At 40.6% G+C, this 19,226-nt stretch overlaps 1 protein-coding gene across 17 annotated transcripts in view; it reads left to right on the forward strand.

The window, feature by feature from the left end:
- Positions 1–1,171: 1,171 nt before the first annotated feature.
- Positions 1,172–19,226, forward strand: part of SRRM1 (serine and arginine repetitive matrix 1) — a gene marked incomplete at its 5' end in the record, with an annotated part of 28,449 nt that continues 10,394 nt past the window's right edge. For 3 of the 17 annotated variants that reach the window (XM_084242148.1, XM_084242142.1, XM_084242152.1), the window contains 11 exons: positions 1,172–1,192; positions 3,928–4,017; positions 4,243–4,365; positions 6,484–6,654; positions 7,235–7,350; positions 8,857–9,060; positions 9,423–9,617; positions 9,900–10,019; positions 11,679–11,953; positions 17,554–17,634; positions 18,950–19,036. In XM_084242148.1, coding sequence (XP_084098274.1) covers positions 1,172–1,192; positions 3,928–4,017; positions 4,243–4,365; positions 6,484–6,654; positions 7,235–7,350; positions 8,857–9,060; positions 9,423–9,617; positions 9,900–10,019; positions 11,679–11,953; positions 17,554–17,634; positions 18,950–19,036 — 1,483 coding nt within the window. Of the gene's footprint in view, positions 1,193–3,927; positions 4,018–4,242; positions 4,366–5,272; positions 5,321–6,483; positions 6,655–7,234; positions 7,351–8,856; positions 9,061–9,422; positions 9,618–9,899; positions 10,020–11,678; positions 11,954–17,553; positions 17,635–18,949; positions 19,037–19,226 lie in introns of those variants that run through there. The other 14 variants (XM_084242149.1, XM_084242153.1, XM_084242150.1 and 11 more) reach the window with 9 other exon arrangements.

A 19,226-nucleotide genomic window follows, 5' to 3' on the forward strand; every position in this document is an offset into this window, starting at 1 on the left:
CCTTGGTCCTAAGCAAAAGGACTAAGGGAGAAGCAGCGGGTTCTGGTAGGGGGGCTGGGGCCCGTGGCTGGCTGGAGGGGCCGAGCTGGAGGGGTCGAGAGAGCGTGCAGGAAGCAGCAGCTCGTCCCCATTCCCCGCAGTCAGCGCCGCCTCCCCGGCCCCTGCAGGGGTCGGAGCACAAGCTGGAGCCGGGCAAGTCCTCCGCAGGGAGCTGGTCTCTACAGCCACCAGAGTGAACAAACACATTGTTTCAGGTGCGACGAGCACCGTGAAGAAAGCAGGAAAACAGGTGTTCGTGGACGTGGTTTATTTTACTAAAAAGGGCGAGAGGCCTTTCAGGGGAAAGGAAGCGCCTGACAGGAAGCAGGCGAGGCGCAGCCCACGCGGGGCCTCCGGCCAGGGCAGGGCAGGCCCGGCGGCCGCCATGCGGCGCCCCAGCGTCCCCGTCGCAGCCCGGCCCGACCCGCGCCGGCCCCTCCTCGGCTTCCGGCCCTTTCTCGAGGTTGCCGGGCACCCGAAACCCAAACTCGTCTAGGGGGTGTCCCAGCTGCTCCCCAAACGAGTGAGTTGTGTGCAGAGGGGGGAAGGCCGAGGCCCCTGGGCCGGAACGCGGACTTCACTCCTAGATAGCCAGCTGCTTTCCGAGCCCAGTAACTGGCGAACTAGTAGAACCAATATAATTACAACTTTTATAACGACAGGGGAGGCTGCAGGATTCTCGTTTGCACCAGCGTCACTCTGAGGTAACAGCTTTTCTCCTCCAGCGCTCCATGGAACCCCGAGGGCGGGAGGCGCCCTCCCCTACGGGTCGAAGGAGGGGTCAAGCCGCGCTGCGCGAAGGCTCGTCACGCGCCACAAAAGGATTCGCGGGGCGGGGCGACCCGACGACACTCTCTCTTTTGCTCCCATTGGCTGAGGTCTCGAGGCTCTCTAGCCGCACTGGCTACTGGGGAGCCTCGGTGCCCGGTAGTAGCCCGCCCCCCTGGGTGCGCGTGCGCACACGTGTTTGCGCGCCCCGTACTGAGCAGGCGCGGCCTCGTGTCGGCTGGAGGGGCGGGTGGGGCGGCGCGCGCAGCGTCCGGGCGCTCGGCTTTCCCTGCCAGTCCCGCCCTCCGTCGAGGCGGCGCGGTGCACCTTGGGATAGGGAGCGATCTCCGAGCGAGGCTGCAAGATGGACGCGGGATTCTTCCGCGTAAGTAGAAGCGCGGGGATCTGGGGTGAGGTGAGGGGCTTATCGGTAAGGCCCCGCGGGAGGCCTAAGCTCGGAACGGGGTGACCCGCGATGGGGAGCCTTCGAAGATTTTGGGGCTCCTGCGTGCCGGGGAACGGTTCCCCCTTGCCCTGCGGCGAAGACCGGTGCGCCCCTGCGCAGTCTCCTCCTCCGGGATCTTCCCCCCTACGCGGCGGCGACGGTCGCCGGAAAATGGCGGCGGGAATGGGCCGAAGCGGTACCTCGCCACCCCCCTGCCTAGCGGGGCCTGCAGGCCGAGCCGCGCGTGCCGCCGAGCCCTGGGGCCTAGCGGAGCCGCGAGGAGGAAGTCTCGGGGGGGAGACCGGAGGGAGAGCCTGAGGTGACTGGCGGCGGGAGGGTCTTGGAGAGAGTGGGTTTGGGGGGTGACGCCCCAGGGCAGAGTGTTAAGAGGACGAAAAACAGCGTTGAGCGGCATTTCTTGAAAAAGCGGGCGCCGAGCACCCCCCCCCAGCCCCCCAGTCCTAAGCCTTCGCGAAAGCGTGGGGTCAGAGTTCGCGGGAACTCCCGCCCAATTTGATAGCCCTGCAGGGAGGGAAACTCAGATAATACGTGGTTAGGACGTTTGATCTGAGGGCCGTGTGTGCAACAAGAAGTGTGCGCGTTTGTGCAGGCCAGGGTGGCTCAACGACTCTCCATCTCGTTGTGTTCCCCACCCCCACCCCCGTTTGTTTCACTTTTTCCAAGTCTGGGCGAGAAAAGGTGTCTCTTTCTCCCAGGACTGCGCGCCCTTCTGCAAAGCGGCCTGCTTACCTTGCCGTAGTTGGCCCTTAGGGCCCAGACTTTATCAGGCTGGTGCTGGGGCCTGTGCGTGCGTGCCGTGTTCCCCTCCTGTAGGGAAGGAGCATCCCGATCTGAGTGGACTAACTGGGCTACAGCTTGCACATTTTTAATACGCAGAGCGGACCATACAGAGAGCAGATGATCTTAAGTAAAAATCTGTATCTTTACTTCATGGAATGTAGGTTGGCCCTTTCCACTCCCTGGAGCGTATAATAATGAGTTTTATGTTTGCGTGTTCGGAGGAAAAGTTGGAAGAGGAGCAGCTGAGGACTTAAAGTAACATGTCTTGAAAAGTCCAAAACTGGCATTGAAAATTTTCAATTGGACGTAAATATGCCAAGTATTTTTTTCATCAAAAGTTGCGATATTATTCCAGACTTTTGACTTTAAAAGGGCAGTTATTTAGGTTGTGCAAACAATAGTATATTTATTTATGGAGTGACATTTTCGATTGAGCTTATCAAATTTTCACACTACTGAACGCTTATTTTGTGATTTTCATCAAAGCATTTTGTGATAAGTAAATCCTGTGGTCCAAGTATATTTAAAAGAGATTATTCTGATTTTTGTTATTTCCCCTGGGAAGGTGTTCCAATAGAAGAAGAGCAAGATGGTTGATAAATTTTAAAACGAAGTTTGCTTTTGGTGTTAGAAAAATCTGGAAGAAAGGGATGCAGTATTTTATGTACAGCCTACCGTTTCTTAGAGGAGTTAACTGGATTTAACTCTTGAGTTAAAAGATTGCAGACCAGTTATCTTTCTCAGTACACTACCAGCCAGATAGTAAACTGAATTTTCAATTAAGATAGAAATGATAGGTTTCATTTGCTGAAAGCTACTGTGCATATATATATATACCTAGTACTAAGTATATGTAGTTTCTGATATTACACAACCCTACTGGGTAGATTTTAGCAAGTAAAGAAACATTCTCAGGTTAAGTAATTTGCTTTGATATATCAATCAGTAGATTTCATATCACATGGCCAGTTATTTCTGCATTTAATTGAACCAGTAGGAATGATGAAAACACAGACATCACAGAAACACAGTGCTCGCTGATGATCTGATAGTATTTGTAAGCACTCACTTTTCCAAATTCTTTGCTGAGATTGAATTTATTACGGTAAATTTAGGTGTTCAATTTTTCCGTTTTCTCCTTTTTCGCAGTCATGCTACTGGCTTTCAGAAGAGGGTGAAACTTGGTCTTTCTATATTAAGCATAGTAAATAAGTCTGTGTTCTCATTTAAATAACTAAAAAGTTGAATGTTTGTGTAATATAGAAGCAGTTTTTAATGTCTGTTAGCATAAAAGGATATGCGTCAAATTAAACCATTGCTTATAGGGAAGGTGTTAGCTTCATGCTGTGTATTGCTATATTGTTTGATTTGTTAAAAATGTGCCTATAGGGCCTCCCTGGTGGTGCAAGGGGTTAAGCACCTCACTATGAAGCAATCCGCAGCCTCTGCAGCATGAGTTCCATCCCTGGCCAGCCAGGGAGCAACCCGCATGGCGAGGCAGACCTCTCCTCTCTCGCCCGCTGCTCCCCTCAGCAGTGTATTTCAGTCAATCTGCCCGTTCTGTTTTCTACTCTGTCTCTGGTGGATCCTCTCACCCCCCGCACCTCTGGCCTGTTCCCCAGCTCTTGTATGCATAAATAAATAAATCTTTTAAAAAAAAAATGAAATGTGCCTGTATTTCATACTTTTCAAATATAGCCAAGTTTTTAGAAATCAGCTACACTGGGGAAAAAAGTATGCATTCGACATCTGTGAATATTAGTTATAGTGTCCGTACTTGATTGCCCTATCTTGACCACAGAGATAGCCATCATTAGCAGACAAAAAGTAGGAATTTAATTTTAGACTATTAAAATGTGTTTTTTCTCTTCTAGGGAACAAGTGCAGAACAGGATAATCGGTTCAGCAACAAGCAGAAGAAGCTCTTGAAGCAGCTGAAATTTGCAGAATGTCTAGAAAAAAAGGTATTCTGGATATAACTCTTTAGCCCTATATAGCAGTTGTGAGTGCTAAGAAAATCACAAGTTTAGCAGTAACACACCCAATGGCATAAATAAGAATGAGCCAAATTTTACTATGCTAAACATTATTTATGTGTATATATTAAAATGAAATTTGTTGAATAAAACTTACGTGAACTTTCTTTTAAAATTGTGAAGTATACAATAATTGTTTGAATGTTTCATCAGGTGGACATGAGCAAAGTAAATTTGGAGGTTATAAAGCCTTGGATAACAAAACGAGTAACGGAAATCCTTGGGTTTGAAGATGATGTTGTGATTGAGTTTATATTCAACCAGCTGGAAGTGAAGGTAATAATAAACAAATGACTCTTATTTCTGAATATGTGACATAATTTTGTGAGTCTATGAAAACTGATTTTTCTATGGAATACAAATATAAGAGGGTTATTTTGCAATGTTTGTTGTGAAAAAATTCACTTTGTAAACAACTATTAAGGCTGCAAGTTTAGTGAAGGTGCATAGTTTTGAAAGCTACACAGGTGAAAATCAAACTTATTGTTTGTAATTTTGCTGTTACATGTTAAGTTACTTTGACAGCAATTTTCTAATGATAATGTGATTTATGATTTAAAAGGCCTGAACCAAAATGGAAGTTATTCCTTGCGTCTGAAGTATAGCACCATCACCTTATTAGGTCACAGCAGAGTGAGTGTCCCAATGTCGCTCTGACCCAACTCCCTTGATGATGCAGTGTGTGTTTGGAGGTGAGTTGTGTAAAGTGGCCAAACATCAACAACAACAACAAAAAACACAGACAGGAAAGAGCAACTGGGTAATTCTATACACTGCTCTTTAAAAATACTATGATGAGATGGACATTTATGTGAAGCATGAGGGGCAATTTTGATTGGATATTGTTTTTTAAATAATCAAGGAACTAAAGTCTTTAGTTTTAGCTGCATGTCAGCTAGTCATCAATTCCATTTTAGTCACAGGATTTTTGTATATACTGTAGTTAAACTTCAGACTGAAATAACTTGGTAACATTGTTAGAACCAGTTTGATATAATTGTTCCTTTCTTCATACATGTGATAATATGAGATGATGGTAGAATTGATAAGTTTAGAAATACTTTTACTATAAGATAGTTTGCTATTTTGCCTTGGCAACCCAGAGGACAGTAAGATGTACCATATGACCTTTTGGCATATATATCAATGTGAATTTACTTTTACATTAATCCTTTTCCTAAAGAGTTCACCCTTGTGTTTTGACAGAACAGTTGGCATTTCAACTGATAAGGTATTTCTATTTTAAAAATAATTTGGTAGTTAACATTTGTATTGAATACTTTCAAAGCTTATTTAATTTTAAAAAAACATTTCCTTTATAATGTATGCATTTTACTTAGAAAACTAGGAACATGGGAAAACATTTTTTAAATGATGATTATAGATAGATTCTATTGGAGAAATGATTTACTGATTTGTATTTTAGTATATTTTTAGAACCTAAATATCTGGTAGTATTCCCCTTGTAGTGAGCATGAGATTAAAGTTTAGAACTTTTTTTAAACAATCTTTTTTTGTGGTTGTGTACTCATTATTGCTTGTTCGTCTTTTGCAATTTAGATAAATGATATAACATTAAACTCAAGGTGGTTGAGTTGCAGTAGGGAGTCGGAAGCAAGCCAAGGGAACATCTTTCTCTACAGGGGACTTGGCGATTCCAAACCCCCAAGGTTCCAAGAAGAAACTGAAGACACCTGGAATCTGTACTTGCTTTGTGCTATTGAGCTGTGCTTGTTATATGGACCTTGTTGCTTGACCAGCAGATTTAGCATTTAAAAATCCCAGTCGTTTTTGAGAAATCTTGACCTCTTAGCCCTTTGTGGACAGTTGAGAATTTAAGGCATTGTTATAATTTTCTTATGTAGAAGTCAGACTTTCAGCTTAGACTTCAGAAGTTACAGAGTGCATGCATAACTTGTTAGTTTTCATAATTGGACAGTAGATATTTTATAGAAAGCTATCTATAGTGTTAGAAGTGAACAGTTTATATACTTTTTCTGTTTCTTGTTGGGGGAAAATTTCCAGGCAAGCAAACACTTTCCTTGTTAGTAAATGCAAGAATTTGTGGATGTTCCATGATGGTTTTTAAAGTTAATAAATGTAAGGCCCACTAACAGCCACGTAGTCTAAAAATACTTACGAAATCCACAAAGGATTAACAGGCTGCTCTGTTGCTTTTGGTAGCGTGAGAAAGAATTTGGTAATCTGTGCTAGAGAGTATTTGCTGAGAAACTATTAAAGGAAAAAATATTTTTAAAATAGTAAAGAACATAAATGTATCTAAGCCCCTATGGTAGACTTAAAAAATACTAATTTTAAATGAGTTTTAGGTTGGTTGGTTGGTTGGTTGGTTTCGAAGTAACCTGTTTCTCTTCCTGTCATGTCTTTTTGCAGAATCCAGACTCCAAAATGATGCAAATCAACCTGACTGGATTTCTGAATGGAAAAAATGCTAGAGAATTTATGGGAGAACTGTGGCCCCTACTCTTAAGTGCGCAAGAAAACATCGCTGGAATCCCTTCTGCTTTCTTAGAATTGAAGAAAGAAGAAATAAAACAGAGACAGGTAATAATAGCCTTTTCTTATCTGTAATGTTGATTTTAAGAGAGTAGTATCCAGACTCATGAGACACTTCCAAATGCTGCATGACTGAGCCAGGATTAGTATGTTGTGCTTTGTCATAGTATATTTCAACATTCATTTTTGTTTCACCCCTCCTTCCCCACCCCCCTCAAACACTGAGTTTAGAACATCACAGTCCAGTAATATAACAGGTTTTTTTTTTAAGATTATGTGTCTGTGTAGGTATTAAATGTGCGTGTAGCTTAAAATTAAGCTTAAATAATGTAAATGGTAAGCACAACAGGCTCTTTATATAGGTACTTGTTAAATCATAAAAGAATAAGATGGATGTGAAAATGATTTTTTTTTAGCCTTAAACTGTTAAGTCATTTCCAGCAAGTATTTAGTTAGTACTAATCTTCACGTGTGCATATAATATGAAGAAAGAAAACTTGAAAAGCAGAGGCAGATAAAATGACAGTTAAAATATTGGTATTTATCTGGTGTACACAGTTTTCAGTTGACATTTAACCTCGAATCAAATGTTGGGCATGTGCATGCCTTGAAAATTCCACCTTTGCAGATTGAACAAGAAAAGTTGGCTTCTATGAAAAAACAAGATGAAGACAAAGATAAAAGGGATAAGGAAGAAAAAGAAAGCAGCAGAGAAAAAAGGGAGCGGTCTCGAAGCCCTAGAAGGTACAATACAGTGGATGCATATGCTGCGTCTTACAAGTACATTAGGTCTTACGGTTTTCTTACATCTAAAGTCACGCAGTTTAGCAGCACAGTTCAGGGAATTTCTTTCATCATACATGTGGATTACCTCTAGACTAAAATATTTCATCTTTTGCTTGAGACAGATCATTTACAAAAACTATCTCCAAAATGTTGTATTACTCAACTCTTAATTCCTAAATTAAAATCTAGACTTGTCTTTCAAAGTGCCTTAGTTTAAATATGGCATTTGATTAGTTATTTTAATGTACTTTAACTCTTACTAGAAATCTGTACCCCTTAAACATACATGTTATATACTTACTAATTTCCTGTTGTACTTTTCTTAATGGTTGTACTGAACCTAAAACAGGTTGTTTTCTTCCAATGATATCAGTACATTCACATTTTTAAATCCACAACTCAGTTTCTACTGAGTTTGATCATTTTAAATCCACAACTCAGTATTTATGATGAAAAGTGAGAATTCTCTTAGGCATTTCAGCTTTGGAATTCTGTTCCTTCTAAATTTTCTGGTATTAGTGAAGGGAGGAGGTAATTTTTCCTTTTATTTATATATTAGGTAGTAAAACTTATCAGGGAAGTAAAGCAGTGTTTTTTCTGTAGTTAAGAGCAAAGCAATAGTGGTAACTACCTCACTATTGATGAACTAAAGTCTACTGGGTTTTTTTTTAACTTTAGAGGAACTATTAAAAAGGAAAAGGAACTCTTTTTTTAATGCAAGTGTAACATGTTTCTCTCCTTTCCTGAAGAGCATACTGCTTTAATTGCTCCAGTCTTTTCTGAAATACCTCAACTTTCCCTGGATCTGTTTGCATATAAGTTCTGTTGGGTTTGATTTATTAGTAGGCTATTCTTTTACTTATAAACATCCTCATTCCCTGAAAAATTAGTTTTTGGGTTTCTTCATCTCTGGGAATGATTAAGGATCTGAATCTGGACTCCCTTGTCAATGCTTATTTTTTTTTGTTTTTAACATTTATTTATGCATACAACAACTGGGGTACAGGTCAGAGGGGCGGAGGGGGGGGAGAGGGGCGGTGAGAGCATTCACCAGAAACAGTAGGAAACGAAAACAGGCGGATTGACTGAAGTACACTGCTGAGGGGAGCAGCCGGCAAGACAGGGGAGCTCTGCTGCGCCATGTGGGTTAGTTTCCTGGCTGGAGATCAAACTTGTGCTGCAGTGGCTGCAGATAGCTTCATAGTGCTGAGACTTAACCCCTTGAGCACCATGGAGCCCCCAGTGCTTTATTCTTACCACTGGTATGCTAGAAAACATTATCCTTCTTTTGTTTACCTTTCTGGTTTTCTCTTGGCTCTTTCCATATCAAGCAAATTTGGTAGGATGTCTGTCCCATAGGGAACTTCTCAGATATAAACAAAAGTAGCATGCTAAAAAAAAGTAATCCCAACTTTCTCTCAATCTGCGTTTTTCGAAAACCTGAAAAAATTGCTTTCATTCTAGACGCAAATCCAGATCTCCTTCACCTAGAAGACGATCTTCCCCTGTCAGGAGAGAGAGAAAGCGCAGTCATTCTCGATCTCCCCGTCACAGAACCAAGAGCCGGAGTCCTTCCCCTGCACCAGAAAAAAAGGAAAAAACTCCAGAGCTCCCAGAGCCATCAGTGAAAGTAAAAGAGCCTTCAGTACAAGAGGCCACTTCTACTAGGCAAGTACATAGACATTCTTTATAAATTGGTTTTAAATTGGTTTTTTTTTTAAATAGTAAATAAAATTATTTGATTTCCTTTTAGATTTAACTCTGAAATTAACTTGCTGAAAATAAATTGAAGTTATATAAGATACAAGTAAAATTCCCCAAAGGTGACCTCTGCTATCAATCTGTTGTTTGTATTGTTTCACATACCTTATATAATGTAACTCACAATTTTCCCAATATTGTGGATAACTTTGCACTTAACGTATGTGGCTAGAATCTTTAGTTGCTCACTAGATTTCACTGGTACGTGTATTTTGGAGCTATATCATTGTATAAGCAGAAGGGAGAAAATAAGTTCTTTGTTTCTGCAGTGACATCCTGAAAGTTCCCAAGCCTGAGCCTCTACCAGAGCCTAAAGAACCTTCTCCAGAGAAAAATTCAAAAAAAGAAAAGGAAAAGGAAAAGACCCGACCAAGATCTCGATCACGTTCTAAATCAAGGTCCCGGACGCGTTCTCGCTCTCCTTCTCATACTCGGCCTAGACGGCGTCACAGATCTCGATCAAGGTGAATTGTGGTTTTAAGATCAGTATAGATTTTTGGTTTTCTGTGCTACTGTCCAAGGTAGAATCAAGTAAATAATTTGAAAGCTGTAGAAAACATTTGCTGCAAATGTTACTCTTTGGATATACAGAGAATGTGACACTGTGTACCATAAAAATCTTTGTAAATGGAACTTTGTATCCCTTGAAATCAATTTTGTAAATGGAGTTGCTAAGAAAACTACATGAAAGAATTAATTTCGTGTTCCTCGCTTAACTTAGATCCTAATTGTGTTTGCTGCGGCAGGTCATACTCACCTAGAAGGCGACCAAGTCCAAGAAGGCGGCCATCTCCTAGAAGAAGATCTCCACCGAGACGAATGCCTCCTCCACCAAGGCATAGAAGGAGCAGATCTCCAGTGAGACGGTGGGTTTTCCTGATTTTTTTTCCCCGCCCCCTCCCCTTATTTGGAGGCGTCAGGTGTTTGAAAGTGCATGGTGTATTTGCTGTAGACTAATCTTCAAATTAGTGTCCCTTGGAAAAAGAAAGAACTCACAGGTGATACTAGATGCCTGCCTCACTTGTGGTGCAGTGCTGTCACTTGTGCAGTGAAAAACACGAGTCCAGTGATGGGAAATAAAAACAAGAAATTCACCATCTGACACTGATAGATCCTGTTAACGTTTACTCTTTCAGCCCCTACCAGGACATCTGCCCAGTTTGGGAATTGGCACCTTTCCTCTTCCTCTGGCTTGTAACTGCCACTGGTTTTTGAAGCGATTAATTGAGCCAGTTAGCTGCTTTTAAACAATGGTAATTGAAAATTACCCATAGTCTGATTTCATTGATAAAAACCACTGTTAGTTTGGTGTTGAGTGACTTTTAAAAGATACTAGGCTTAATCGTATCCCTGCTAGTACCAGTGTTCTTTTTTTAAAAATCACTTTTAAGTTAGCAAAAAATAATATGTTTGGGTCTATTGCTTTTAATGAGAAGATTGTTGCTAAATTCTGTGTATAGTTGAGACCTGGTGCATTGGTAGCAGAGTTTTGTGTCTTTTTGTGATGGTTCTGCTTCAGTTATGCTTAGCAGGACTGAGGTTTTTTTGGAACTAAATCAACTTGGAAATAAGGGAAACAGTTTTTGCTTATTTTGCATTGTGAGGTTCTTCAGAGTTCTGTATTTTTAAGACAGATTTTTCTTTAGGCGGCGGGCTTGTCAAGGCACATTAAATTATTTTTTTAACTACTAAAAATTACAGAATTGATGTTACTACTGATAAGTAAAATTCAATGACATAAATGGTCATTTTAGCACCTTTCTAAAATTGATTATTCTTCCTCAAGAAGGTACTTCTGGGTGCTTTCCTAGTACAAGATTAGTGGAAACAGCTATTTCTTCTTACTGGAGTTTTGCAAGCAGCGTGTTTTAATTGTCCTTACTAAACCATTTAGCAGTCAAAGTATTTGCAGATTGTGTAAGATTCCCTTTCAGCCAGTATTTATCTCACACTTAAGGTAGGGTTTCTTTTTTTCAGGTTCTCAGGAATTCTTCTGCCAAAGGTGAATTCTGCAGGTACACATAATTGCAATAGAATTACCACAAATTTTGCCGCAGAATTCGAGAGGCCACCGCTTCTAAGTTTATGTAGCTAAATGAATTCCTAATCATGCACATCTCTTCTTTAAAAGTGCAACCTCAAGGTTGCTTGATATTGTTATTAAGTGGAAGAAACTTTGCCACCCAAATTTTGTATGCAAACTCCAAAACACCAATAACCAATTCTCAGGAAGATACTGGTTAGTTACTATATGGTAGCACTAGACATATTTTCTAACTGGAAAGACAACTCAAACAGAAGCATTTATTTTAGGATAAGTTACTTATATTTAGTTCAGAACTAGCTGTTTCCTTTCTAGGTTATGGTTTTGTTTCCCATTTTTTAAAAAACTCATTTACATGCTTAGCTACATAAACTCAAAAGTTGGATAAAAATGACTTTTTGTGTAAACTGTTCATACTTGCAAGGCTATTTTTAAAAAATATTAGTATGCAGTTAACGAATAGGAATATTTTGTTTCGCAGAAGACGGCGTTCATCGGCATCTTTGTCTGGGAGTAGCTCATCATCCTCTTCATCTCGTTCCCGGTCACCGCCAAAGAAGCCTCCTAAGAGGACATCCAGCCCCCCTCGAAAAACTCGTAGGTTATCTCCTTCTGCAAGTCCCCCAAGGAGAAGGCATAGGCCATCACCTCCAGCAACTCCACCACCAAAAACTCGTCATTCCCCAACACCCCAGCAGTCTAACCGTACAAGAAAAAGTCGTGTTTCTGTCTCTCCAGGGAGAACTTCAGGTAAAGGTAAAAGTCAAACACTTTAACAGTGTGTTCTTTCTTCATGTGAGTACAAAATGTGCTTGCTGCCCCTTTGAAGTGCCTGGGTAATATTTGTACGTGATGTTCTTTGTCAGTTTGTTTAGAGGATCCCCTTCTCTTTTAAGTTCTTGGGTTTATTGAAATAGTTTTCTTGTAGAAGTGTTTTGTTTCCAGCAATACCTTCTGGCATTGAGCAGCAGAAGAAATACATTAGCTGCTAGGGGCTATTTAAATTGGATTAATTCACTGAAGTTTGTGTCATGTCGTGATAAAGGATTATTTTATTAATAGTCTGAGACCAGTTAGCCTTTCTTTCTTGTGAAGATTTTTTTTGTTTGATATCTTGAGGATAGATGATTTCATATTGTCTCACTTCTTTCTTGGCCACGTTGTGCTCCCTGGGGGAGGACACAGTGTCCTCCTAAATGCTAATTTTTTTTTAATTCAGGCTCTAGGCAGGGTTCCTCTTGAGTGTTGTCCTTGCTTTATTGTGCAGATTGGGAACTTAAGATCTGTGATCTTGCCAGGCAAGTAGAATGCTGTGTTAGTCTGAGTGAAGGTTATGGTCTGCTGGGGTTTGTTCCTTTAGCATTAAATACACATGAAGAAAAAGTATAGGGTCCATTTGAATTGGACTTCTGGTACTTAGGGCGAAATGGTAAAGACCACCTGAAAGGTGAGTAATGGAGGGGTAGATCTTAAAAACAACTATAGTAAATTTATGTTAATAAATACTAGGGTTCTGATCACATTTAAATTTTTGGGTTAGACCTCCAGCACGATCAAGCTATCGCCAGCAGCTACAGCATGAATTCAATCCTTGGCCAGGGAGCTAACCCACATGGTGCAACAGACCTTCCCTGTCTCACCCACTGCTCCCCTCATCAGTGAATTTCAGTCAGTCTACCTGTTCTGCTCCTCACTCATTCTCTGGTGAATCCTCTCATCCCCCTACCTCTGGCCTAAACCCCTTTTCTTACATGCATGAATAATTAAATCTTTGAAATAAAATATCGGGTTAGAAATGAAAATGGGAGAAAAAAATTCTTTTTTTTCCCTTCAAAATTTACTTTGAATGGAAGAACTGGGGTGTAGGCTAGAGGTGCAGAGGGTTAGAGGATTCACCAGAGACAGAGTGGGGAGCACAACAGGCAGATTTATACTGAAATACACTGCTGAGGGGAGCAGAGGGCGAGACAGGAGAGGTCTGCGGCAACCATATGTGGGTCAGCTCCCTGGCTGGGGATCAAACTCAGGCTACAGAGATGATAGCGCTGAGACTTAACCCCTAGGCCACCAGGTAGGTCTAAAACAAAATTCTTGCTGTATATTTTAGTAATCTTAACAAGATGGTGATTTTTAGTCACCCCACTGCTTCATTCTCCTTCCCCTTAATTCTGTAATATGAAAACATCTAGAAGAGCAGTTTTGCTTTTTTTGACTTTTGTTACAATAAGATATAGGTGGCCTATCACTGAATCGGGACCTGCAAGTAAAGACAACATAACTTTTGAATTTTAACAATTAGGTTAATTTCGTATGTAATTAACTATTGATATTAGGTAGTCATTAGTTACTGCATTGGTTCTTTGGGCAGGTAACTAGAAAATAAACTTGTCTTTTAAGTTCAGACTTATGTGGGGATAGGGACCATATGTTCCATATTTCTTTTTGTTCAAAATTGGGGAAATTTCATTCTATAGATGACAGTCACTGTAACCAAATCATAACGCCTGCTGTCTTTTCCTATGGAATGTTTTCCTTTGGAGCCAGAAAGCTCTTCAGTGAAGAAGTATTACAAACATCACTTTGCAAAAACACAGTCAAGTTATGATATCTTTCATTAGATAACCAAAGGGTTGCAAAAAGTTCCAAGAGAACAAAATCTTTGTTAAGATAGGTTGATTGTTAAGAACTGTTAGTTCTTGGGCCTCCCCGGTGGCGCAGCGGTTGAGCGCTGGGTTGCGAAGCTGCCCGCGGCCTCTGCGGCGCCGGTTCAATCCCCGGCTGCTCCCTGGCCACCGGAGGAGGGTCCCACATGGTGCGCAGACCTCTCCTGCCGCCCGCTGCTCCCCTCAGCAGTGTACTTCGGTCCTTCTGCCTGCTCTGCTCCCTGCTCTGGCTCTGGTGAATTCTCTCACCCTCCCGCGCTTCTGACTGTACCCAGTGCATGTATAAACAAACAAACAAATAAATAAATAAAAATACATGCCTCTTTGAAAAAAAAAAAGATTTATTAAAAAAAAGAACTGTTAGTTCTTAACAGCGTCTTCACTGATACCAGCCTCTTGTGTTTTGGTTTACTCAGTAGTGGGCTGCTGCTTTTGGGAAACAGCACAGTGGGTTCTGTAATGATGAGAAGTAAGTTATGGTGGGAGACAAATAACAAATTATGTTCCTGTGGATTCTGAGACTGGCCTTGCTTGTCCAAAGAAGAGAGTCTTACAGTGCATATATAGTCAGAGATTGCTTTGTCTTAATCTGCACATTGGGTCTCATTACTTGGAAATAACTTTCCATATTAAAATGATAACAGTCATCTGAAATCTCAGCGCTAGAAACTTTAGCGATTGTCATTAAGAAATAGGTTCTTGATTTTGGTCAAGGTCAACTAGCCAGGACTGGAATTTGAGTTCTTATTCCCAGTTGAATAATGTATATTTTGCCCAACTTTCCTATGCAAAAATGCCAATTTTGATTGCTGGGAGGGAAATAGGGGCGTTGGGTAAAAGTTTTTAGCTTCTATACCTGGTAGTTTGATTTCAGGAGTTTCTGTTGTTATCTCCATGACTAATGAGGGCGCTGACATCATTGAACTTAATAGATATTTACATTTCTATTTCGTATAGTAGGCACCAGTCAGAGCCTGAAGGTCCAGCCATTGATAACAGGCACATGAAAGTGGGAGGGCAATATGAAAAGTATGGGAGGATCTTAGAGATAAACTGGGAGTACAGTACATGTTCTCATTTGTTGGGGGCTTTGGTAAACATTTTGGAATCTGGTATGTATTAGTTAAATTGTATTTAGTTCTTAAAATAATGCTTTGAATTTAGTGGAATGTTAGTGAAGAATGTTTACAGAGGATCTGTACCTGTGGTGGTAGTAATTTGAGTTTAGATCAACTTAGCCATATAATTGTGTTTTATAGACACTTAGTGATTATTTTACTGATAGTAGTTACAGTGATTTATCTTTACAAGTGATCTTTCAGGCAAGCTGGGAGATTAATAATTAATAGGACTGTCAGAATAAATTTAAAATTCTGGTTTTTCAATCAGCTTGGATTCCTGATGTCATGCTAGAATGAATTTGCCCCTTGAGTACTAAAAATAATACCATTAGCATAAGAAAGTAAACTAAAATCTCGAATAGGAACCTCACTGAAATACCAGTTTTTGTAGTGTTAACAGTGCTATGAATCATTCATATTAAACCAGAATGATGGTATATAATAGATCCTTGGCTAATGGTATGAATATGTTAACAATAGTTAGAAATTATTTTACCTAAGCCTTTAATGAGGGGAGATGTAGCTATAATAGCTCATTTATATTATTTACTCGCGTTTATTTACCAACTGTCTTGGCAAACAACCACATTTTTAGTGTTTCTGATGGGAATGCATTCTGGCTTCCAAACATACTTTGGAGCTCAATCTCTAAGATAATAACTTGGACATGTGGGTTTATAGATTACTGGATACCTATAATCTCTTTTCCAGAATTGATGATAAATTGACATTTAAAAATGGAGAATACTAACCAGAAATACAGCCTCAGATATTTAAAAATTGAAACATCTCTGTTACATTTCTTTGAATTGGTTAAAACATACAAGTTTTGAACTTACTTTTGATATTCCCACCTTGTTTCATATATCATGATTATTAATTAGGTGTTAGCCATTCTTTACCAAATCCAATGGTTTGTCCAAAAGACTTCCATGTGGAATCATTCATAAAATGCTAATCATTGAAAAAAATGTAATAGTTTATCTTCCGTTTTGAACTTTGGCAAAGAATAGCATTGCTGTTTAAGGATCACTGGTTCTCTAAGTCACTGCCCCATGGAATAAACCTTTGTAAAATTCTGACATGAGTGTTAAATGAAATGTGTCTTCATTCTAGGTCAGATACCCCCAAATTAATTGCTTTAAATCAAATAAAACACATATAAGAACTCTAAAGGGATTATTATATTATATTCTAGTTTAGTTCTTAGAGGAATGTTCTCCAAATGATCTTTCAGTTGATGTTTGGTAAGATTAATAGTTGTATCTGTACTTCCTTTTGATTTTAGTTGGAGCAGTGTGGGGTTGGGAGATGTTATAAACAGAGCTCTAGTTCACTTAAATTATCTGTGTGACTTTCAAATCATTTCTTTTTTAAGCCTCAGATTTCTCCCCTCTTTTTAAGATGGGGCAGTGATAGTAGCACTAATGCTTAATAATTAGAAAAAGCACACAGAACATAGTTGCAATAATAATAATTTTCCTCACAATTGTGAAAGTTGAATAATTTTAGGATACCAATAATTCTCTTTCAGGTGCTCTCAGAACTGCCTTTGCTATTGAAGCCCCCTCCCCCACAAGCTTTGGGAAGAATGCTCTTATTTAATGTTTTAATTATTTTTAACCTTTGTGAAAGGCGAAAGATTTATACGATCTGAAGAGAAACCAGAGTATTATTTTTAACCTTTGTGAAAGTCTGCTTTTTTATAGGTAGTTGACCCTCATGTTTACATTGTTAAGTTTATGTTCTACATAAAAAGCCCGCAACTTTTGGGGGGGTTAATTTATTTTTCCAGACCAACTATCTTTCTGTGAAAGTTTCATCAGCTCTTATTTTCTTAGTTATTTATCATCATTATCATTCTCCTGAAACCACCTGTATTGAGTTTTTGTTTTTATGCTGATGAGGTCTTCAGAGTTGAATGTGTAGGTGTTAGGTGGTGGGGATAGTAGCACACAGGGGTTTATGCTTCAATGAACCGAATGTTATACACAGCATAAAGCTCATTCTGGTCAGAAATAACTCCTGTTCTCTCTTAACTATTTTGGGAGAATCCCAAGAGTCAAATTAATTATAGGACTGGTTTGAGACTTTTCATCAAACATAAAAAATTCTTCCACTTCAGGTAATATTCAGACATGCCAGATTCTTACAGGAATTCTTTTTTTTTTTTCTTTTTTTTTTCTTTTTTTTTTTTTAAATTTCTACATATAAGAATTGGGGTGCAGGCCAGAGGTGTGGGTGGTGAGAGGATTCACCAGAGACAGTGGGGAGCGGAACAGGTGGATCCACTGAAATACACTGCTAAGGGGAGCAGCAGGTGAGACAGGAAAGGTCTGCTATGCCATGTGGGTTAGGTCCCTGGTGGGGGATTGAACTCATGCAGACTCCTGTCGCAGTGGCTGGTGATAGCTTGATAGTGCTGAGACTTAACCCCTGCGCCACCAGGAGGCCCATAGGAATTCTTTGAGACTAGTCACACATCTTTTTGTACTATTACACAGATGTCTTGCTGTATTGATACCCCCCCCACCCATATGTAAATCATTTTTTTCTCCCTTATTTGTTTTAGTGACAAAACATAAAGGTACTGAGAAAAGAGAGTCTCCTTCCCCAGCACCCAAGCCTAGAAAAGTAGAGTTATCTGAATCGGGTAAGTTCTTTTCAGTTTCTTTGGGATGTGTGTGGAAGGTTGGTGGTGGTTGTATATTTTTCAAGTGATAGTTTTGTTGCACATTTGCATATCCACTTCTAGTTAAAGATTAGTTATAGCATTTGGCTTTAATGGTTAGAACTGGTTAAGTCACACCAACCTGGTTTGAATCCCCAGCTTTACTGCTTAACTTTCTGAGTCTTACTTTTCCCATCTCTGAAATGTGGATAGCAGTATTTTCCTTTAGCTTTTTGATGGTTAACTGAAATGTTATAAAAATACGTGGTGCTCAGCTCGATCTGTGAGCAAATGTCTAAATAAGTTTAGGTAGCTTATATTGTCTTTTTTTTTTTTAAGAACTGGGGTACAGGCCAGAGGTGTGGGTGGTGAGAGGATTTACCAGAGACAGTGGGGAACAGAACAGGTAGATTGACTGAAATACACTGCTGAGGGGAGCAGCGGGTGACTCAGGAGATGTCCTCTGCACCATGTGGGTAGCTCCCCGGCGAGGTGATCGAACTTGTGCTGCAGAGGCTGCGGATTGCCCCATAGGTTGCGTCTTTTTTTTTTTTTTTAATACTTAATTTTTAAGTCCTTTTTTTTTTTTAAGATTTATTTTTATATATTTATACAAGCACTGGGTACAGTCAGAAGTGCAGAAGGATGAGAGAATTCACCAGAGCCAGAGCGGGGAGCAGAGCAGGCAGACTGAAGTACACTGCTGAGGGGAGCAGCGGGTGGCAGGAGAGGTCTGCGCGCCTTGTGGGACCCTCCTCCGGTGGCTGGGGAGCAGCCAGGGATTGAACCGGCGCTGCAGAGGCTGCAGGCAGCTTCGCAACCCAGCACTCAAACGTTGTGCCACCGGGGAGGCCCTTGAATTGTCATTTTAAGCTGCTTCTCTGTAAAAGAATACAGTGGTTGTTTTGCTTGACCCAACTGGATATAGGTTTGTTTGTTTTTAAAGATTGATTTATTCATGCATACATCAACTGGGGCATAAGCCAGAGGTGGAGGGGGGCAGTGAGAGGATTCGTCGGAGAGAGTAGAGAGCTGAACAGGCAGATCTACTGAAATACGCTGCTGAGGGGAGCAGCAGGTGAGACAGGAGCAGTCTGCTTTGTATGTGGGTTAGCTCCCTGGCTGGTGATCGAACTTGTGCTGCAGTGGCTGGTGATAGCTTGACAGCACTGTCTTTAATCCCTGTGCCACCAGGGAGGTCAGAGACAGGTTTAAAAGACCATTTTCCTATTCAAGCATGTGACATTTTCTGTATGTATAACTAAAGAAACACTTTCTAAATGCATCCATCTTTCAGAAGAAGATAAAGGTGGCAAAATGGCTGCAGCAGATTCTGTACAACAGAGACGCCAATACAGACGACAGAACCAGCAGTCTTCGTCTGGTATGGGCACTGATTCTTTTTCTACTTTTGTAGTGAAGTCTATTTAGAAAAAATATGTGCCTACATAGAAATCTGTTGGAAGGGAGGAAGAATTTCTCACTGAGCTTTAAATATGAGGCCTTTTTTCATTAAGGCCTTTTTCTTTCATAGTTATAAAAGTAATAGATTTCTAAAGTACAGACAGTAAAAA

The sequence above is a fragment of the Talpa europaea genome (genome assembly GCF_964194135.1).
Source record: "Talpa europaea genome assembly, chromosome: 9".
NCBI lineage: Eukaryota > Metazoa > Chordata > Mammalia > Eulipotyphla > Talpidae > Talpa > Talpa europaea.